Source organism: Anastrepha ludens, chromosome 2 (genome assembly GCF_028408465.1).
Source record: "Anastrepha ludens isolate Willacy chromosome 2, idAnaLude1.1, whole genome shotgun sequence".
In the NCBI taxonomy this organism is placed as follows: domain Eukaryota; kingdom Metazoa; phylum Arthropoda; class Insecta; order Diptera; family Tephritidae; genus Anastrepha; species Anastrepha ludens.
In genome coordinates, this window is record NC_071498.1 from 177,613,296 (window position 1) to 177,635,846 (window position 22,551).

Here is a 22,551-nt window from a genome sequence, read left to right on the forward strand (position 1 = left end):
AATCATCCAAAATTGTAACCAACTTCAAGCTCTCATTTTATGAATGAGAAAAAAAAGTTGATAACAAAACTTAAAATTTCGATTGAAATCTATTGAATTTTCATAAATTTCTTGTAAAGCTTGAAATTTGGACTATTATGGCTTTTGTTATAAAATAAACTGCATAAAAAACAAAAATTATTGAAATTAAAAAATAAATAATTAAATAGTCAAAACTTGCCCATTCGCGTTGCCTCTATAAAAATTTCGAGGGGTGTATGTTTATTTTATGTAATATATCTATATATGCATATTTTTTATAATTTTTAATAAATCGATTAAATCGTGCTCATGGAAATTTGTCTCTATTTGCATATCGCATTCACCATTCCACTGTTACTAAGTTATAAACTTGAACTTTTTACAAGCAATTAATATTCATTAGCAAATTTCTAAATGGCATAAATTTTCGATTAAGTCAACTGAATTTCCTGTGTAAATAACTAAATATACACATAATTTGCCACGCAATTCATTATAAGCAAACGCCTAATGTCATCTCTTATTTGTTTATAATATTAAATTTATACATTTCCTTCGGTTTCTTGCAGATGCAGCACCCACACAGCCACATGCGACGAATACGACACTTCAACATCTTTCTGCTGCTGCTGCTCTACTTGTCACAAATCAAAGCTTGGCGACCATGTCCGGAGCTCAGTCCAGCTTTGCGTTTACCCTGCAGGTGAGTCAGCCATATCGAAGACTGGTCTGGCACAATCCACACACACCTTTGTAGATATAGACACATTTATTTAAGCATCCGTGTAGGAAAATTGATTTCGAGTTTGCTTTTAAATTCATTTTAGTTTACTTTTTCCATTAGTAATTGGGCGATTCTGCACTAGTAACGAGGGTCGTTTGAAAAGTCCATGCAAAGTCAGAGAGATGACTGGCACGTATCGAGGTTATGTTTGATTAGTGGCATCTCTTGGAAGAACCTACACTAAGTTTCAGCCGGGTTTGGCATTCGTTTGAATCGAGGAAGTCGAGTGGTTTTCATTTCCATTCTTTCCATCGTCACAGCAGTTGTGGTCACAAATGTAATGGATATAGAGTTCCAGCTCTATTCCCCAGACTTGGCTCCCTCGGATCCCTTGGACTAGTATTTGTTCACCAATTTGAAGAAATGGCTAGCAGGAAAAAGATTTTATTCAAACGAAAAGGTGATTGCGAAAAGAAGGCTTGGGCTAAAAAATAAATCTAGGATGACTTTCCCGATAGCCCTGTAGGTCTATATCAATCTCGGTACCGTTTTACTGTTAGAAATAATAGCCACGTAAACAAAGGTATAATACTAAGAAAACGCTTATCTCGCCAACCTTTCTCGCTTTTTCACTGCGAGGAATCTCCAATTTTCTTCCACTAAATCCCTCCACTAAACCTCGTGGACGAAGTTGGTCAACCGACATCTAAAGGGAAAAATCGAGGGCACACCAATACCGACCGTTAGCTACCCCATAGGTTTGGGTGTCGTCTTCAATAGTTTGCCATGTTGTTGTTGGTTCCTAAACATTCCCCATACTTACATACGGGGAATACTGCTGGAGTGACAACCCGGATTTATAGGGTCGTTTCGGTAACGTAGAACCGACTGTCGTGGAAACAAGGTTCTCAAATCGCTGTCCGGTATCCCTTGGGGCAAAGCCAAAGAAAAGTTGTTGTCGACATTTAAAGCAATTGGCCGGCCGGTTCTGAATTATGCTGCGCTCTTCTGATCGCATAACACTAGTGATCCGCAGCGAGCAAACCTCCAGACCTGTTAAATACTGCTATGAGGACAGCCACGGGATGCCTTCTGATGCCACCCCTAAAACACCTTCACAACGACGCTTCTATGCTTCCGGTTCAGGAGCACAGCAAAATGCTCAGTAAGCAATTTCTGTTTGGGTGTTACCATCTGAGGCAGACAGACCTCCATACATTTCCTAGAGCCTGGGCCATCTCAAGAGATATTCTTCAACTACACTGACGAGATCCAAGACAAAACACAACGGCAACTACTGTACCGAAGAGTATATAGACGGACGGTAAACGACATTTATCGGGAGACCACCTTCCTAAACTACCGACCCCAGAATGCCCTTATCGGAGGACAACCACCACTGATTGTAGACGAAGAGCTTCAGCTGCCTCGCGTGATCCGCGTAAATTTGATTCAATTACGGCCTGGTTATTGTAATAGGTCTATTTATAAGTTCGTGCGGTTTTACAACAGATGGCGTAACTTGATTATTATTCCATCGATCCACATTTCCAAACATTCATTGGAGAGCTACTGTCGTAAGGCACAAACGTCAGTATAAGTTTTTTATTTGAAGCGTAAACAACAATATTTTTACCACACTTGAAAATGTCGAATTTCGTGCCAAATAATGTGTTTTTGCGGGGAATTCTTCTTCATTATTTTAATATGAAGAAAAAAGCAGCCGAAAGTCATCGTATCTTGGTGGAAGTTTATGGTGAGCATGCTCTATCTGAGCGAACGTGCCAGAAGTGGTTTGCACGCTTTAAAAGTGGTGATTTTGGCTTGGAAGACGAAGAACGCGAGGGTGCGCCGCCAAAGTTCATGGATACCGAATTGGAGGAATTGCTCGATCAAGATCCGGCTCAAACGCAAGAAGAGGTTGCAAAAACTTTGAGAGTTAATCAATCAACCATTTCCAAACGTTTAAAAGCCATGGGAATGATCCGAAAGGTAGGCCATTGGGTGCCGTATGAATTGAAGCCAAGAGACGTTGAACGCCGTTTTATGGCATGCGAACAACTGCTTCAACGGCACAAAAGAAAGGGTTTTTTGCATCGAATTGTGACTGGCGATGAAAAGTGGGTCCATTACGACAATCCAAAACGTCGGGCAACGTATGGATACCCTGGCCATGCTTCAACATCGACGTCGGCGCAGAATATTCATGGCCTGAAGGTTATGCTGTGTATCTGGTGGGACCAGCTGGGTGTTGTGTATTATGAGCTACTGAAACCGAATGAAACGATTACGGGGGATGTCTACCGACGACAATTGATGCGTTTGAGCCGAGCACTGCGAGAAAAACGGCCGCAATACGCCGATAGACACGACAAAGTTATTTTGCAACATGACAATGCTCGGCCACATGTTGCACAAGTGGTCAAAACATACTTAGAAACGCTCAAATGGGATGTCCTACCCCACCCGCCGTATAGTCCAGATCTTGCGCCATCCGATTACTATCTCTTCCGATCGATGCAACATGGCCTGGCTGACCAGCACTTCCGTAATTACGATGAAGTCAAAAAATGGATCGATTCGTGGATTGCGGCAAAACCGACCGAATTTTTCACAAAGGGAATCCGTGAATTACCAGAAAGATGGGAAAAAGTAGTAGTAAGCGATGGACAATATTTTGAATATTAAATTTGTAACCATTTTACGTCAATAAAGATTCAAATTTCGAAAAAAAACCGCACGAACTTATTCATAGTCCATTAGTAGATTAAATTCCTACTTATCCAGAATAGACTCTGACATACTCAATATATGTCCGCACACCGCACTATACTAAACACCTTTTCACATGCCCTCTCAAACTCGCTTATTTAACACCCCTCGCCCGCTGGGCCTAACGTGCCGAAACAGCACGCTTCCTGGGTCTACCGTTACCGCGTCAACGACCAACATTGAATGGCTTTCATGCAGAGTATAGAGCACGAAAGCAGGAACTGAAAAAAGCAATTAGAGAAAGCAAAAATCGTTGCTTCAAACAAATGCGAGATGGTGCAGATACTGACTCCTGCAGGCTGGCGTATGAAGCGGTCATGCAAAAGCTGAAAGGCCCAAGGGCACTGCAGCCCACATGTCCACAATTGCTGCAACAAATATATAATAGTGGCGCTCTTTCCTCCACAGGGGGAAGCAAACGCCGAGGAATATGGCAACGCCTATACAGTGCTTCCCTGGACGAACGGACCTTCCCGAAGCGATGGAAATTGCAACAATTGGTGCTGCTACTTAACCCAGGCAAGCAACCTGACCAACCATCCGCATACAGACCTCTTTGTATGTTGGACACGGAAAGGAAAACTATTGAACGTATCATATGTGATCGCCTGCAGGAGAGCTTAGATAGCCCCAGCGGACTCTCTGATAAACAGTTTGGCTTCCGATGAGCAAAGTCAACCGTGGAGCATCCATCCGAATAGTCACAGACATAGCTCGGGAAACTATCAGCGGGGGAAGTTCCTCCATGAAATATTGCGCAGTCATCACATTGGATGTAAAGAATGCTTTCAATTCGGCAAAATGGTCTAACATACTGCTAGCCCTAAAACTATTGAAAGTGCCATGTTATCTCTTGCGCATCATCAGAAGCTATTTCAGCAACCGTATTCCTAAAAAGTACGAAGTTACTGCTGGGGTCCCTCAGGAATCGGTCCTGGGGCCAACACTCTGGAACGTTATGTACGACGGGGCCTTAAAACTGAAACTTCCCGATGCGATTGCGCTGGTAGCTGTAGACAAGCGGTTAGATCAGCTGGAAGCAAAATGTTACGATGCAGCAGCGAGAGTACAGCGATGGCTCGGTAATGCGGGATTGGAGCTGGCAGCTCAAAAACCCGAGGTCGTGCTTATGACGATCACGGTTGGCGGGCGCGAAATATTCTCACAGGAGGCGATTAAGTATCTCGGAGTCATGCTCGACACGAGGCTAAACTTCAAGCATCATCTGGCAGCAGTTAATTGTAAAGCAACGGCTGTCAATGGCGCACTAGCGATAATTCTGCCTAACATAGGTGGCTCGCAAGGAGAGAGTAGACGACTCATATCGATTTTGACGGACTCTATCGTATTATATGCGGCGCCGACGCAGCGCACTACGTACTGCATGCGCTTATAAAACGGTATCGGATGACGCAATATGCGTTCTTGCTAAAAGGATACCAGTGGACATTCATGCGATGGAGCTGTCTCGCCTCTATGGAGTAAAAGGAGTGAAACCGACGATAGCAGAAAAGGCGGTAGAAAGAACGTGATCGATGGTCGATGGCAAAGAAGATGGGATGAGCCAACCAAAGGCCGGTGGACTTACAAACTCATACCGAACCTTGAAGGGTGGATGAATAGGAAGCATGGCGATATTGACTACTACCTAACTCAGATACTCACCGGACATGGCTGCTTCCTTGAATATCTACACCGTTTCCAGCTGGCCGACAGCCCTTTTTGCCCGAGTTGCTCGAATACAGCCGAGAGCGCAGAACATGTGGCCTTTCACTGCAGACGTTTCAGTGAAGAACAAGCAATGCTGGCGAAGGCATTCGAACACCCGCCGTCCAAGGCAAGATTTGTCCAGGATATGTGCTCTACCATCACTAAATGGGACGCCGCAAAAACGTTCGCGGTTACAGTCGTGACGAGGCTCAACCGCATTGACTGGAAAAGGAAAGGCCAGAAACGACAGCAGCAGTTGCTACTGCAGCAACAACAGCGGCAGTAGTAGTAGAAGCAGAAAGATAGACTAAGTATTCAATACTATTAAGATATTAAATTAATTAGGTAGCAAGACCAGCTAGATTATTTCTTATGCAATGTACTTAATCCATCTAAGTCATAATTCGACAGTTCTTAGGAGAAAAGGAAGGAAAAAAACAAAAAATAGGTGACTACACCGCATAGGCAGGGCCTAGTAAACTGCTACAACAACAATATAAACTCAGTGAGTACGGCGATAAAAACAGTTTTTTTTTTTTGCATGTGGTTCTTATTAGACTGATTTAGAACTAGTACCCCAGTGGACTAGTTCGGTTTTGATGTTGGTAGTTGATGATATATTTAGTGCTAGCGCTGCATCGGAAATCCAAATCACTTGCTGTCTGCAGGGATGCTACTCTATGCTTGTATGTGTGTATGTGTATGTACTCCCATTTATGTGCAAATATAAATTAATGAAAAGCTTAACCGCCAATAACCAGCTTGACAGGTATACCAGCCATCAATTTCCATGTTAATTTGAGCTAATGAAAAAAATAATTCTACACACTCGCACCCATGCTGAGGACTTTGAAATGGAGAATTGATTTCCGCGTTCACTACATATCAAATTTATGCTATCCATACGCACGTACATACATACATACATACATACATACATACAAATGTAGTTGTTCTTTCAACTTGGCTTATTCTTTTACTTACCTTTATTCTTCAACAATAATCACAAGCTAATCTTATCATTTCGCTTTGTTTTACTGCAGATGCAATGTGGTTCCATTCGCCTCGACGGGGCAGCTGGGTGCGGTGGCAATGGACTGCGATCGTGTCGTCTTCCACGGCGAAGCGCCGCAACTGCCGTATGGCGCGCCGATTGTCTCCTACTCGCAGCGCTACAGCGGCCAGCAAGTTTTGCCATCACAGGTGAGTGGACCGATGATTGAGTGTACGAGTGGAAGTATTGTTGAGCAGCGGCGGCAACAGCATTGCAATTGTCGCTCAACGGCCATTAAAAACTGGTCGATACGTCGTAAACTCAAATTACCGCGCCTACGTGTGTGCGTATGTGTGGATGTGTTCTTCACAACCTGTCAGTTTAAATCATAACATTAAATTATTACAGACATTTTTTTCATTTGTTTTTTCTACTATTTTTGCTTTTACGATATTTTTTCTACGAGCCGCTTGGTGATGGGAATTCTTTGAGCGGGCGAAAAAATGCAGGTATTTCATGGAATCGTAAATTCGCTTAAACTTCACAGCCATGTCGGCATGTTGCAATAATCACAAAACAATGGCAAAATAAAGAAAAAAATTTAAATTAAAATTGCGTACCAAAAACTGGATTTTTCGACGTCGCGATTGCAATAAGAAATATGGGAGCCCAGCAAAGTGGCTAGATTCCATGTAATGAACTAAGAAAATATACGCAAACAATGCAAAAACAATGCAAAAATGTTGCACGGTCTGTATCAAAAAAAGCACATTTTTCGATTCAAGCCAAGGTTAGACAACCGTTGCCAGTCGATTTCGTTTTTATGCTTTTGCATTGCGCTTTCCGGTGAGTTTAGTGCACCGCCAATGACCTCAGCAATTAAGTGCTTCTACAAGTGCGCTTAAGTGATGTGGGGCTATGGAGGCAAGGGTATAATTTACTTAGTGGCTGTTGTAAAACTGCAAGCATAATAAGTAAGGAAGTCAAAAGTTGGGGTGAAACTCCATAGTTGTATTTGTATTAACTTGAAAGTCAACGCTTTCAAAAATATCAGCAAAGTAATTCAAGTTTTTAAACCCGCGCACTTATGCCCAAAGGTATTATATTTTTTTCCACGCAATGGTTGTGTGTAACAGCATAAAATAAGCATAGAGATATATTAGTTGTTATAAACGAAGCAAAATTACTACAATTTGGTTCAAATGATGAGTCCCGAAAATAAATATTTTGAAACAATGGACTATGCGGTTACTAGTTTTGAGTGCCGATTTTATACAAGCTGAAGTCCAAAATAAACAAGACTGGAATGATAAAAATGTTTTTCACGGCGCCATCTTTTTATTGAGTTAGTGCATTGGAAGTTACATCCCTAGCCAACTTCCAATGAGAACTTTGTGACATTCGGTTCGGTGGAAGCGAAGTTATTGTGTCTAAAGTGTCAGTATGTTTGTGTCGTCGGTACAAAAATGAGTTTCGAACAAAGAGCTAATACCAAGTTTTGTCTTAAAATCGGTAAAACGTTTATTGAAACATTTGAATTAATGAAAAAAGTTTATGGCGATTATTATCTATATCGCGCCAGAGTTCATGAGTGGTTTACACGTTTCAGAGATAGTTGTAAGGACACAAATGACAATGAACATACGGGCCACCCAATATCTGTTATCATCGAAAACTTCATCGAAACTCTTTTTTAAATTTAGCAAAAATGAATCGAAATCATCGTTGAAATTCATGGAATCGGAGTTGAATACCTCCAAAACATCGATTTATCGCATTTCAACTGATAATTTGGGCTTATGAAAGGTCTGAGGATGTTTCATACCAAGTTAACTGAGGACCAAAGATTGCTCAGAATTCAACATTCGAAAGACCTCATTAAAGAGGGTAGAGAAGACGAGAACTTCCTTTACAATATTGTAACTTGTTTTGTGACTGATTTTTTTAACTATAAATCGCATTTTAACCATCAATTACTCACCGAATTCGCCTCCTTTTGACTTCTACCTATTCGGAACATTTCATTTGGCCATGAAAAGGTAACATTTTGCGTCCGTGGAGCGTCCGACATCCTGAGGGACATTTCGCTCAGTGACCTCAAACACTCTTTCGAAAAGCTCTTAGATCGAGCAGAACAGTGTATTGAGTCCAGAGGGGACTATTTTGAATAAATAAACTCGAAGTTATCAAAACAAAGCTCCAGTCGTTTCAATTTTAGCTCAGTCTTGTTTATTTTGATCTTCACCTTGTCGAACTTTTCCAAACTTGGTGCACGCATTCCTCCCCACCTCATGTAGATAATATATAAATAAATATTATAGAGATCCGATGAAAACCACGCCTCTGAACCTTGATCAAAAAGTTCCCGGAATATATACAGATTATTCAAAATGTAAGTTTATTCCTCAAAAGCAATATTAGTTCGAGGAGAAAATCTACACCGAAGCTTGCACCTCTGTCTTCACTGACGGTTCCAAGATGGAATCGGCAATCGGAGCAGGAGTTTTCTCTAAATCAGCCAATTCATCTATCTCCTTCAAACTGTCGAATACTGCTAGTGTTTTTCAAGCAGAAGTCTTTGCTATCCTGCAGGCATGCAAAATGCTTAGGGGAGCGGGAGCAATGGAGATATTAACATTTTCTCCGATAGTCAAGCCACGATCTAGACTACGTCATGGTGCAGAACGAAAGTAGTAAACTCCGGTAAGGAGGAGATAAAATCTCTTGGGTGTGCAGGTAACATTTCTCTGATATGGATTCCAGGACATAGGAACATAGAGGGAAATGAAATTTCTGATGAGCTCGCCGCCAAGAAGGAGACTGAATTGGCCTCCTACCCGGGCATCGGCATCCCCCTGACAGTTGTTAAAGGGGAACTGCACAAATTATTTCTCAGCAAAGCGCAGAAAAGAAGGAGCTCCATTTGTTCATGAGCTATTTCGAAAACCCCTTGGCCCCAGTACAATAAATGAAAGACTCAAAAAGTCCTTTGGACTCCTCACCATTCAATTTCCAAACTCGTAGCTGTGTTTACCGGTCACTGGACGCCCGGCACACACGCGAAAAAGCAAGAGTTATCATTTAACCCCCATTGTAGAAGCTGTGGGAACCTTTCAGAGACCAAGGAGACTGTTGAGCAGTTTCTCTTCAAATGTCCAGGTTTGGCAGCTAGACAATTAAGATCACTTCGTGCTTCTTTCTTCGACAGCCTAGGGCAGAGCGCCAACCTAAATCCCATAAATCTTCTCCATTATATTAGTAGCTCTGGCTGGCTGTAGATATCTACCTACTGGAGGGCACTTATGCTAGCGTTTGATCCAGCTCTCAAAACATTTCTGGAATACTATTTACGGTATAGCCACCAGATACGTCTTAGATTTTTCAGTACTTCCTTTCGGCTGTTAAAACGCGACTGTTTGGCTCGATCAAACAGAAAAAAATCAAAAGGAGCCATATGAGGTACATTCAATGACCGTTGGACGGTATTCGTTTCGTTAAAAAATACACAATGATGGCACTGTGCGACGGTACGTTATCATGGTGCAGAACCCTCGAGTTGTTGTTTTTTTTTTTGGTGTTGATTCATTCGCAGCTCTCCACTCACTCTCCTCATGTTGTACTCGTAAGTCCACGTCTCGTCTCCATTTATGTTGCGTGTGAGGAATGTTGGGTCGGAGTCAGCCTTGGAAGTCATGTATTTGGCGACTTTGTAGCAGCACGTCGCAAACCCCAACCATTAACAAAAATATTATAAACGGATCCGTAAGCTATGCTTAAGTCCTCTGCCAGCTCTCTGGTGGTTAATTTGCGGCTATTGAATAACTTTTGTTCCACTCTATTGATATTTTCATCAGTTTTCGATGTCGACGGCCCACCACTGCGCATACCGTTTGTCATCCTCGATGGACCCATGATCTCTTCTGAAGCATTTATGCCATTCGTGAACGACTGCTTTCTATAGAGTATCGTAACCGAAACATTTTGCCAACATTTCCAGGGTTTTTGCACCATTGAACCCATTTCTAATGCAAAACTTAATAAAACTGCAATCGGACGCAACGCGAGCCATGTGGGATCGCTACCGGGAGCTGAAAAAGGAACAGAAACGTATTATCAGGAGGAAAAGACGAGAGGGGCGTGAGTATGAGGAGCTTGAGATGCTGACCAATAGACAAAACGCCCAAAAGTTCTATCAGAAACCTCAACGACTTACAGAAGGTAAGAAGAAAGACGGTTATTTGGTAACTGACATCCAGAAGGTACTTAAATTATGAAGGGAACACTTTTCAAACTTGTCAAATAGTGATAGCTGCGCATGTCACAGAGAAAGTGAAGATCCCAATACCCCAATCGTTGACGACGTGACTGTCGTTGCGCAACTTGACCATGACGAGGTGGGAAAAGCGATAACGCAGCTAAAGAACAACAAAGCCGCGGGCGCCGACGAACTGCCGGCTGAGCTCTTCACACATGGTGGTGAGGAGCTGGTAAGGTGCATGCATCAGTTTCTATGCAAAAAATGGTCGGATGAAAGCATGCCTGCCGATTGGAATTTAAGTGTGCTCTGCCCAATCCGTAAGAAGGGCAATCCTGCAATCTGTGCCAATTACCGCGGGATTAGTCTTCTAAATATCGCCTATAAGGTTATATCGAGCGTATTGGGTGAAAGATTGAAGCCCACCCTCAACCAACTTATTGGACCTTATCAGTGTGGCTTTAGTCCTGGAAAGCCTACCATCGACCAAATATTCACAATACGCCAAGTCTTGGAAAAGATTCATGAAGGAAGAATCGACACACTATATTTTTGTCGATTTTAAAGCTACATTCGACAGTACGGAAAGGATTAACCTATGTATATGCCGTGACTTCTGAATTTGGCATGCCCGCAAAATTAATACGGTAATGCAAAATGACGTTCTTCAATACCAACAGTACAATCAAAAGTCCCTTCCAGACTTCTACGAGCTGTTTGATACCAAACGAGTTTTCAGACAGGGTGACTCTCTGTCGTGTGAATTATTAAACCTGATGCTGGAAAATATCGTGCGAGCCGCAGAACTCAACTCTGGCACATTTTTTCATAAAAGCTTTTTCCAAACTGGATAAAGAGGCAAATTGAATGGGTCTGGTGGTGAACGAGGACAAAACGGAGTACCTCCTGTCCTCAAACAAACAGTCGACGCACTCCCTTATCATCATCCACACCGCTGTTGTCAGTTATGATTTCGAGGTTGTAAAAGACTTCGTTTATTCAGGAGCCAGGACTAACACCGATAATAACGTCAGCCTGGAAATCCAACGTAGGATCTCTCTTGCCAACAAGTGCTACTTGTTCCTTCGACGAACAAAACTAACTCTCTACAAGACTCTTATCATGCCTGTGCTAACGTATGGCACAGAAGCGTGGACGATGACAAAATCCGATGAAGCGACGCTTGGAGTGTTTGAGAGAAAGATTCTGCGCAAAATTTTTGGACTTTTGCGCGTTGGCAACGGCGAATATCGCAGGCGATGGAACGATGAGCTGTATGAGCTTTACGGCGACATAGACATGGCGCAGCGAATAAAGATCCAGTGGCTACACTGGCTGGGTCATGTCAAACGCTCCGGCTATGAAAGTATTCGATGCGGTAGTAGTTGGTGGTAGCAGAGGAAGAGTAAGGCCTCCTCTGCGTTGGAAAGATCAGGTGGAAAAGGACTTGGCTTCACTTGGTGCGTCCAACTGGCGCGGGTTAGCACGATAAGGAAACAACTGGCGCGCTTTGTTAAACTCGATCAAAATCACTTAAACGGTTGTCGCGCTAATCAAGAAAAAGAAGATGAAGCGTGTTTGTAAGTGTGTTTCTCATAAGTTTTAATTCAACATTTTCGGCTATAACACAAAATCCTAGATTTCTATTTTATTTTAAAATTTTTTAAGAATTTTTTAAATTGTATGCAATAAGCTGCGATCTTAAATATATCAGTAATTTTAGTTTTATGTATTTTGGTAAAAAATATGAGTGTGTCAAATAAATGAAGTCTGTTAAGTACATCGAATTTATCCCTCACTTAAGTGTCGTTTTAATTATTCCAATATTCTTTTTGGTTTAGAAAATATGCGAATTGAGTTTCACATATCAAATAAACTGTGATCCACTGCATATGCAAAGCTATTTCTGGAACAAGACTGGCGCACTGAAAAAAACTCGCTTAAATCGATTGGATTTAAAAATTTCGTAGAGAAAATGAGTGAAATTCCATTATAATCACGGCTACAGGGCATAAAAACAAATTGCAAATTGCTTCATATACATCAATCACACTTTACTCGAAAAAAATAAAGTATTTTCACTCCAAGGCTTCCAAAAAAAAACAAAAGAATAGAAATTGCCGAAAGTGAAATACCTACATGCATACACACATGCACTGGTACTCATAGAAATATCAAACTGATTTGTAGTTTACAAATATGTGTAGCGCTCGCGGACATCTGATTAGACTCGTAATTACTGCAACCGAATTGTCAAAGATGCCGCTGATGCACTCGAACTCATAATTATCGTACGTTTTTATCTCGAAAGAAAGCAAAAGTTTAGCAATTAAGATCAGCAACAAAAGATGATTGCGTTGTTACGTGATTGGATGCATCATTGCCGTTTATTTACCACCGGCTTGCATATCCATCGGCACACATCTGTCTACTCACAAAAATGAATTCCCAAACATATTTACACTTTTACTACATAGCCTACCAAAAGCGAGTGCAATTTTCTTCAGCTTTTTCTCACATTCCAGTGCTTTTGTATGAATAATCTCTCTCGTTCATGTGCATGTGTGTGTGCGTATGTGCATGTTTCTCATGCAAACATCCAAGCAACAACTACTGCCTTATTACACTTTCACTGATAGCCCATCATATCAGCTACAACAAGAAAGTGCCGAACATCTGATATCAAATAAGAAATTCCAGCAACAATTTAAAGTGTGAGGCGAAGATTTGCGCAAATGAAACAAAAGTGTTAAGATCGGCAATCAGTATTGTTGTGAAATTGAACAATTCTCAGAGCAATGCGGGCGCCGACGCCGACGTCAACGCCTGCATACGCCATTGCCATTTCCCATTTTGCCAGCCAATTTGTTTACTTACAATCCAAATCAGCAGCAAAGAATCCACTATTGTGTGCCTCGCCTGCTAATGGAGAAGAAAGTTTTTTTCAAGTACGTTAACAAAAAAATAATATTTTACAAATTATTGGTAACCATCTCTGCTCAGCGCTATGTATTATTTTCGATATTACCATCACTTAAAAGGTACTTGTGTCATTGTTTGCAGTTTCATATTTTTTTAGTGTATTTTTTTTATTTTTGTATTTTTTTTTTATGTTTGTTTTCGTATTTTTTATGCCCATGGACCACTTGAGAAATGCCCCTGTATGCATGCATTTATATTTGGAGTTAGCGAAGAAAGTGAAATTCACTTCGAAATGTTTAGCAAAGAAGCTTATAATTTTTGCTTTTCTGTATGTCATTAAATTGTAGTTAGTTTTGTAGCAGAAATTTCAACCAGCGCGCAACGTGGGCGTTATTCGATGATGACAGTAATGAGGTTTGTTATTGTTATGTCGTATATTATTAATTTGCTTCATGCAGCAGTGGAATGGCGTGTGACAATAATTTTCTAACTTCAATTGTTGTTAGTTGGCATAAAAATAAAAAAAACTCTCAGCGAAATGAGAAGTATGTCGTCGCATACAAATAACTTCATAAATATTTATGTGTGGTGCAATAATTTTTTTTGTTTAAAGAAAAAATTAAGGTATGAATTGCCATTAAATGTCAAAGAGAAAGATGCGAATTTTTAGCATCAATGAATTTCTAAAAATATTTTTTCTTTTCGGTATTCATAAAAAAAAATTAAACAAATCTTAATAATTTGTAATTTTTGGCCCAACAGCATTTTTGCAATAGAGCAATAGGCAAGCCTTGCATTACACTGTGGAACAAATTCAGGTTAGCAAAAATTAGGTCCATTCTGAGAGTGGCGGGTGAAAATAGAGGCGAAATTAGAAGACCCGTATCGCGCCGTTTTTTTATGTTAGTTCGAATTTTTTTTTAATCGGCATTAGTTCGAATTTTTTTTTAATCGGCAGCCAGTTATCTAACACTGCTCTCCATCTGGGCCCAACCTGCCGAAACAGCATGTTTTTACACGTAACTACAGTCAAACCAAATACAACAACTTTTACAAATCGTACAATTGTATTACGAAAATCAGCGCTCTGTGAAAAGTGTTCATCGCGCGCTCAGGCCAGGACTTTTGTTCAGCGATGAGACCCATTTTTGGGTTAACGGCTACATGGCTAAAGAGCAACTCGAAGCCATTCAAGAACAGCCATTACATCCATTGAAAATATCCGTTTGGTGCGGCCTATAGGCTAAAGGAACCCTCGGCCCATATTTCTTCAAAGTCGAGGGTGACGCTAATGTAACAGTGAAAGGCGAACGCTATCGCGTCGTGGCAAGCAAATTTTTTTATGACGGGAATTGAAGCCCTTGATCTCCACAACATTTGTTTCGCACAAGGTGGCCATAGCGGCTACTTGCCAAACAACCAGTAAAACAATGGGCTTACTGCGCCGTCGTCTCGCTTGTTGATAAACCAGCTTCAGTTGAGGATTTGAGTATTGGAATCCAACATTACAAAAGTTATTAAAGAGTTACCGACCGAAGTCCACCAGCGAGTCGCGAGTCATTCAAAACTGATGTTTACGGTTGGCCGAACTACGGCGCAGTTGCAGCCAACAGTTGGAAGGGCTCATCTTTAAAAAAAAATGTCATGAATGGTTCTACACCAAAGTAGCAAAGATTTCCAAATCAATTAGAATTTTCTTTGTTTTATTTTTATTTAAAATCCGATACCTCTAAATTTATGTCAGTTTATATAGTGAACTTATCTCAGTGATCTTATCAGTTACTTTTAGGCCGATGGCCTTTATCGCTGGTGTCTTTTAATTGTAACATTACTATTCATAGTTATATTATCAGTAAATAAATACATAAATAATTATTTTCAGAAAATATTTTAATTTAATCCATAATCTCTCTTTTCATCCAACAGAGCTTTGGCACCTTAAAACTACCCATTGAAGAGCTGGATCTTTCGAATAATCTTATACGACGCATACCAGAGAAATCTTTCCTCGGACTCAAGGAGTCACTCACAGAGTTGCGTTTGGCGAATAATCTGCTTGGCGACAGTTTGAATCCGATATTCTCAACAGCCGAATTTCATCCACTGAAGAATCTGAAAACTCTCGATTTATCTGGCAACAAAATCAAATCAATCGAAGAGGGTCTTCTCAAAGGCTGCGTAGACTTAAAGGTGGGTGCACTACTGTTAATTATTTCTGTATGTAATAATAGATGTATGTGTATGTATATGCACATTAGTATGTGTAACATAAGTTAACAAGCACCAATTAGTTACATAACCAACAAGCGATTGCTTGTAAAAAAGTCACTTGCACATTCCAATCACATTGCTTTCGCAAAAGCTGATGAACTGCCCGTGTCTTTAGCCATTGCAGTGCGTTTGCGCATGTGCCGTCATAAATACCTGATTGGTCAGTTTATTAGTTGACATATTGGCATGAGCAACTATGGTAAGGCGTATGCAGGTGCAATTTCAAGTAGCATTTTTTTAATGCAGGCGAGTTTGCGTAGTCGTAACATCACAACACTGGCTGCGTGAGCTGAAGTGCAATGGTGTTGGTAATAAATACGTTCCTCTTGCTAATTTAAATAGCTGATCAACAAGTAGCCGCGGTTTTTAATGTTACTTGGAAAAATACATATGTATGTATAAGTATATACGTCCCTGTTTTGCATAATGTAAGTGGGTATTTCTGGCACGCAGTGCAAAATACCAGCCAGGGTGAAGGGTGAAGAGTGCGTCGAAAACTGCTAATGCAGTTTTGTACTCAAATTTAATTATTTATTTATTTGTTTTTGTTTCCTTGTTCATTCCTCTCGGGAGCATAGGGCCTCGACAAGACTCAGTCTTGCGTTGGTTTCATTGATTTATTTTAATTTCTGACGGTAGGTCATTAGTCTGCCGTTATCAGTCCTAAGTAGTGGGAATGCCCACCTGCTTAGGAACAACACTTTCTCACTGTTTGGAGCGCCATCTGTGCTTCACATTTTTCTGCCAGAAGGATCGCACAGATGGTTGAGGACTTCGCTAAATTTGATGTGACTGCGCTTTTACCGCGGTTTCCCGCTTTCTCTTGCAGGCGCCACTGATGCAATGTGTAACTGTGTGTTTTTCTTTGTTCTTGCTTGCGGAGACTATTGTGCGGGAGTAAGGATGGAAAGGATAAGTTTTTGGGGCTGAGGAGTGAGATTTTTTTTTTTTTAGAAACAGGGAAGGTAAATTTGGAAAAGTGCGACGACCGTGCTTTACGTGGGACTCGAACCCACAACCTCTGGAATGACAGGCTAGTGCACTTACGCTAGACTATCGAGGTCGCAGGCAAATTTAATTATTACACCAGGAATTTCGCTGATATTGAATATACCCTTTTTCAAATACTCGCTTTGAGAATATGAACGACGAATACTGGAAGATCCAGTCAGCCGCAAACTACTGGAAATCTGAAAAATCATCACCAGGTTTGTGTAAAATGTATTTCGGTTGAAAAAAACGGGTTCTAGACGCAGGGATACAGGCAGAAATCTTGTAATGCGAAACGTGGAACGAAACTCTGATATAACGCGAATGTGGTTCTAAGGTGGGCGACGATTCCAAATGAGGGGGAGTTTTTTGGTTTACGGAGTTTTTGAGCAAGCTGTGCATACCACTGTTGTGACAGCAACTTTGATGATGCGTTAGGCATTTTAATTCACCTTATCCACAAAAAGAAAACAAACAGAAAAGCAGTTACGAGATACTAATCTTCTCAATGGGTTCAAAAGTGAACAGTAAAAAAGAGCTGGCGCTGTTTCTCAACAACTCTTATTGTGAGTAAGACTTCCAAACTACTGAAGCGTTTTGCAGCCCAAAGTTGTTATGTAAGATGAACCTCCCTTCGTCGAAACCCGCCTTCTTCGTAGGTAATCAATCAAACTGCGGTTAATCCTATTGGTTCACTAGGGACAAACTCAACATGAGTTCAGAGATATCGAAATTGTCAATAATATCTTTGACAGCACAGCGTTGTCTCTACTGAGTTCAGGGACATACAGGTAGTGTTGATTCGGTAAATGAGTTAGCAGGCGAGTACGCGAGGGCGCGAAAAAAGTGTCTGAACCAGAAATATAAAAACTGCGTGTCAGCATATAAACGGTGATCAGATTGGAGGTCCTTTTTCCAATAGGATTTTTTTTGACAAATCTCGCTTGATCACTGTCAAACTAAATACATAATTTTTTTCAGTATTCATTAACATTTTATACCATGAAAAGTGTTCATCGCGCGGTCAGCCTAACTTGTGATGTTCAGCGATGAGGCCCATTTAGTTTAAGGGCACGTCAATAAGCGAAATTGCCAAAATTCGACTGAAGAGCAACTGAAGCCGTTCAAGAACAGCTATTATATCTACTGAAAACAACCAAACAACCGTTTGGTGCATCCTATGGGCTGGAAGAATCATCGGCCCATATTTCTTCAAAGACGAGACTGGCGCCAATGTAACAGTGAATGGCAATTGCTATCGCCCCATGATAAGATCCTTTTTGATGCCGGATATTGAAGCCTGTGATCTCCAACAAGATGGCGCTACTTGCCATACAGTCCGTGAAGCAATGGATTTACTGCGTCGTCGTTTCGGTGACCAATTTATCTCGCCTTGGACTAGTGAATTGGCCACCAAGATCATGTGATATCACACCTTTAGGCTTTTATTTGTAGAGTTATGTGAAGTCTAAAAGCTTTGAGGATAAACCAGCTTCGACTAAGCCAAGTCCTCTAGCGAGCCATTTAAAATTGGCGTTTACGGATGGCCGAATTACGGAGCAGTTGCGGTCAACATTTGAAGGGTTTATCTTTAAAAAATAACTGTCATGAATGGTTCTACACAGAAATAATAAAGATTTCCAAATCAATTTAAAATTTCGTTGTTTTTTATTTCTATTTGAAATCCTCTAAATTTATCAGCCTTTAGTACAAACCCCGCTGAATTTCCTTTTTTTCAAAAGCTAAGGTTAACAAAAAGTAATATAGAATAATTTGAAAACCTACGTAGTCGCGTTCTCGTAGGTTAGGTTAGGTTTAAGCGGTTGTCCACAATGGGGCACACTCAGGCTCATAGCCCACGTAGTTAAGTAGTCCTTATCTCTCCTAAAAGCAGTGTGAACTTTTCAAAAGTTTTAGAAGATCTCACAGTACTGAGATCATCCAATTCATTAAAAAATTGTTTACCTGAAATGATAAATCTGAGTCTGGAAAGAGCAGGATATTGGTACAGAAAGTGTGAGATCATCTCTTCCTCTTCCTCATCTAGACAGCTTCTGTTTTCATTACACCATATTTCATTCGCTCCTCTTACAATTTCTTCAAGAATAAGTAGCTTACAAATATGTAAGAGTATACCTGTCTCACTGCCTGTGTACTCATCAGTAAATTTGGGCCCAAGACTAGCTATTTCAACGGCCTTCCAGTTACACTCAATGTCACAATGGCCAGGAACCCAGGTTACTTTTAGGTGAAATAGCTCAGTCATCTCGTTAAGAGGTGTGCAGCATTTCATGGCTTTCTTGGAAGTGAGGAATTTTATTGCCGCCTGGCTGCCATTGAAACAATCACTCAAACACTACCAGTACCACGGCTTTTATTATGTATTGGCATCAGCTCAGCCCGAAAAACACTGCGGTAGTCGAACATTAGGACACTAAACTGTTGATCATACGACCGCCAGATTTGAAGCCCCGCATAGCAATCGCTGTAGCAGCTATGGAGATGAGGAAGAGGTAGAGTCCACTCAACACTTTCTATGTGAAGGCCTTGCATCTCGAGGAATGCGTATCCGGATATCTGGGGAGCTTCGCATTCGAACATTTGGATTCTTTAGACACAGTTTGGCTGGAGATGGGATTCGCCAAGAGATTGAAAGGTTTAGGGATATAAGGAAATAAAACTGGGGAGATCTTCTCTGACACCATATATAGCCCACAAATATACGGAAGGCATTGCAATTTATGTAGAATTCTATTTAACTAAATTAAAACAACGAACTGTTTCTATGTTTTATGCAGTTGGTTTCGAATACAGAGCAACCAAATGAAAGTCTCACACAACAATAGTGAACTTTTAGTTCGTCATAAACTTGTTCCCGGTCCAGGATGTTAGTTTTTGTCAAAAATTGTCATCATCTCCTAAGAGTTTTACCTTCATTCGAAGAAAACTGCGGCTGAGACTCATCGAATGCTCTTAAATATTTACGGTGAGACTTTAAATAGTGGAGAAATGCTCGAATAGCAGTGATTTTGATATAGAGAATTGACTTAGTGATGGAACATGGACAATTCTTGAAGACTCCTCACAGGGGACAGATATCGCACGCAGGTTGCTAAAATTCATAAATTAAAGTCCGATTGGAAGGAACATCCACCGGATTCACCAGATTGGGCCCATGGCGACTTCCATCTGCTTCCAGGCCTAAAAAACTGCAGCTTTTCCAGATTCACACTTCAGGGATGGAGTTCATAAATTGGAATTTCGTTGGAGCAAGTGTATTGATGTTCAGGGAGGCTATCTGCTTCTTAGCGTTACAGTCCTTGGTGAACCATTGCTTCCTTCACTGCTTCTTGCCATCGTGCTCAATTTACTGCCAATTCCTTCCCACATTGCACGCGCATTTTCCTAAGATCAGCTTCCACATCTCCTCACCACCTTTTCCTCGGACGTTCCCTTTTTCTTTCTCCAATTAGGCGAAGTTCTAGTGCCTTTCTCGTTGATCGCTCCCTTGGCATTCTAGCCACATGTCCCAGCCATCTAAGTCGTTGAGACTTAATAAATCTTATTATAGTTGCTCTCTTAACTTTGTCTTCCAGTTGGGCTTTGTGCCTAATGCGATAAGTGCCACCTGTCAGTCTAAGCGGACGATAGATTTATCGGAGCACTCTTCTTTCAAAGCACATTAGCTGTTTGGTCTCGTTAGCTTTCAGCGTCCATAGTTCATCCATATGTAAGCGCAGGTCTGTGCTTTATACATTCTTAATTTTTGCTCATGCGATAATATTTTAGATCTAAGCAATTTTAGATTAGCATTATATGCTCTGTTGGCCGCCCCTTGTTGTTTTTGTTGTTGTTGTTGAAGTGGTTGAATATTTCCCCTGAAATACTCCTAATTAGTGACCAGCACCGTTTTACTACCAGTGTCTCGTATGATGTATTTTTTTTTTTCCAAGTCAGATCCATTTAGTGAGGTCCAACTATTACAGCAAATCCCTTATCTCGATGTCTGAGATCTCCTTAATTTGCTGTAGGAAAGGCTTACCGAAGGAGCGGAGTCGTGCCCCGGACAATCCCATAAATAGTGGAAAAGACTTTCCTTCGCCCCTTCCGCTTGACAGCTTCTGCAGATGGGATTGAAGGGGAGGTTAAGTCTGGCTGCATACTCCCCTACTTTCCAATGACTTGTAAAGATTGCAGTGATGCGTGAGATGTTTGGCCGAGAACATCCTAAAGGGTGATTCGTCCTTTGGATTTGGTATGACGGCCATGTGTTTTTTGTTGTAATACACGTAGTTAGTTGCTTCCATCTTCTTTCGGCTAAAGCAAGATAGTGTGAAGCAATGGATGCTTTTATTGTGTTCAGTGGGGTGGAGACTGCCACCGCCTCTGCTAAGTCTACTGTCGAACCTTTTCTTGCTAGCTCATCCGCTACCTCATTACCCCGTATGTTCCTGTGCCCGAGAACCCATATCAAAGTGATTTCAAGCCAATGACTAAGCATTTCCAGCTCCTCTCTACACTTTAAGACTAGTTTGGATGAAATGGAGTTGGAGTCTAAGGCCTTTATAGCTGTTTGACTGTCTGAGACCAACTTACTTGTAGAGTTTTAGTGATTTGCATGCTTCTCTAATCGCCAACAGTTCTGCCTAAAATACGCTGGCATAGTCAGAAAGACGAATTGACTGAGATAGGTTGAGCGGCTCCGAATGGCAGTCAACTCCCACACCACAGTTCATCTTAGAACCATCGGTATAGATTTCGTCCAGCTTCCTATGTCTCTGAGTCTCACCGCGCTGCAAGTAGCTATTGTTTTAATGTTAGCAGATGAGTTAGTACATTGAACGCTTCAGTAGGACTGGTGCTAAGCGCTCCTGTAGTTAAGATACACGCTGTTCTTTGTATCTTGTTCAGCTTGGTTTTGTTGTATTTCTTTTCTGTTGCGTGCCACCAGACTAGTGTCGCATATGTTAGTATTGGCCTTACAATGACTGTGTAGGACCAATTGGATAGTTTTGGTTGGAGACCCCATTTTATATTCGCGATTTTAGATTAGCATTATGTGCTCTGTTCGCTGCCTGTATTCTGTCATTTATTGCTACCGAATGTCTTAGTTGGACGTGTAACATGATGGTGGATCGCAAGATATGAAACCTCTCGTAGTCAATCTCCTCTTTTCGCTTTCAAGTGATGATACTGTTAATCGAATGCGGAGACGAGTAACCAGTTTCCCCGAAAACTGGAAACCTCGACGGAAGCACTAGCATCTAAAGAACGGAGGTGAGCCCCCCGAAAGGGACTAGTCATTAGTTTGGCGCCCTAAAATTAGCTTAAAAAATACTTGCCACGAACCCTACACAACCTCAGGGAGACTATACTGAATAAAAAAATGTATTTCAAACCATAAAATTGTGTTTTTTTTTATCGAACCGCAAAACTTATGGAACAACCTAGTGTGTTCATATTTTTGGATTTAACTTTATAAGATGTAGAAATTTTGGTGTCTGTGTAGCACAACTAATTGATTATTTATTTTTTTTCCATTTATTTGCAGGATTTCTATGTGGATCGCAACTGTCTAACGGCCGTGCCATCCAACTCACTGAATGGGCCAAATGCGTTGCGCCATCTTTCATTGCGGCACAATCATATAAGTAAGTTCAAGACAAATTCAACCTTATGCACACATACATATGTACATCTATGTATGTATGTATGTGTACGTACATGAATTTCAGTTGTGCAGGTGGCACACTTGGCCACTTCAACTGCTTAAGTGCACAAATACACACAAGGGCTTACATATGTATGTATAAATGTGTGCACCCTCAAACAAGCAGTCATAATTAGCATTTGTCGATTGCCCTCAACCACCTGCAAATGTATGTGTGTAGG

The 22,551-nt window shown here is 41.1% G+C and overlaps 1 protein-coding gene across 5 annotated transcripts in view; it reads left to right on the forward strand.

The window, feature by feature from the left end:
* LOC128855925 (chaoptin) overlaps positions 1–22,551 on the forward strand; it is a 65,945-nt gene that overhangs the window by 38,694 nt on the left and 4,700 nt on the right. For all 5 annotated transcript variants that reach the window (XM_054091171.1, XM_054091172.1, XM_054091173.1 and 2 more), the window contains 4 exons: positions 591–724; positions 6,271–6,430; positions 15,325–15,588; positions 22,211–22,310. In XM_054091171.1, the coding sequence (XP_053947146.1) occupies positions 591–724; positions 6,271–6,430; positions 15,325–15,588; positions 22,211–22,310 (658 nt within the window). The remainder of the gene's footprint in view (positions 1–590; positions 725–6,270; positions 6,431–15,324; positions 15,589–22,210; positions 22,311–22,551) is intronic.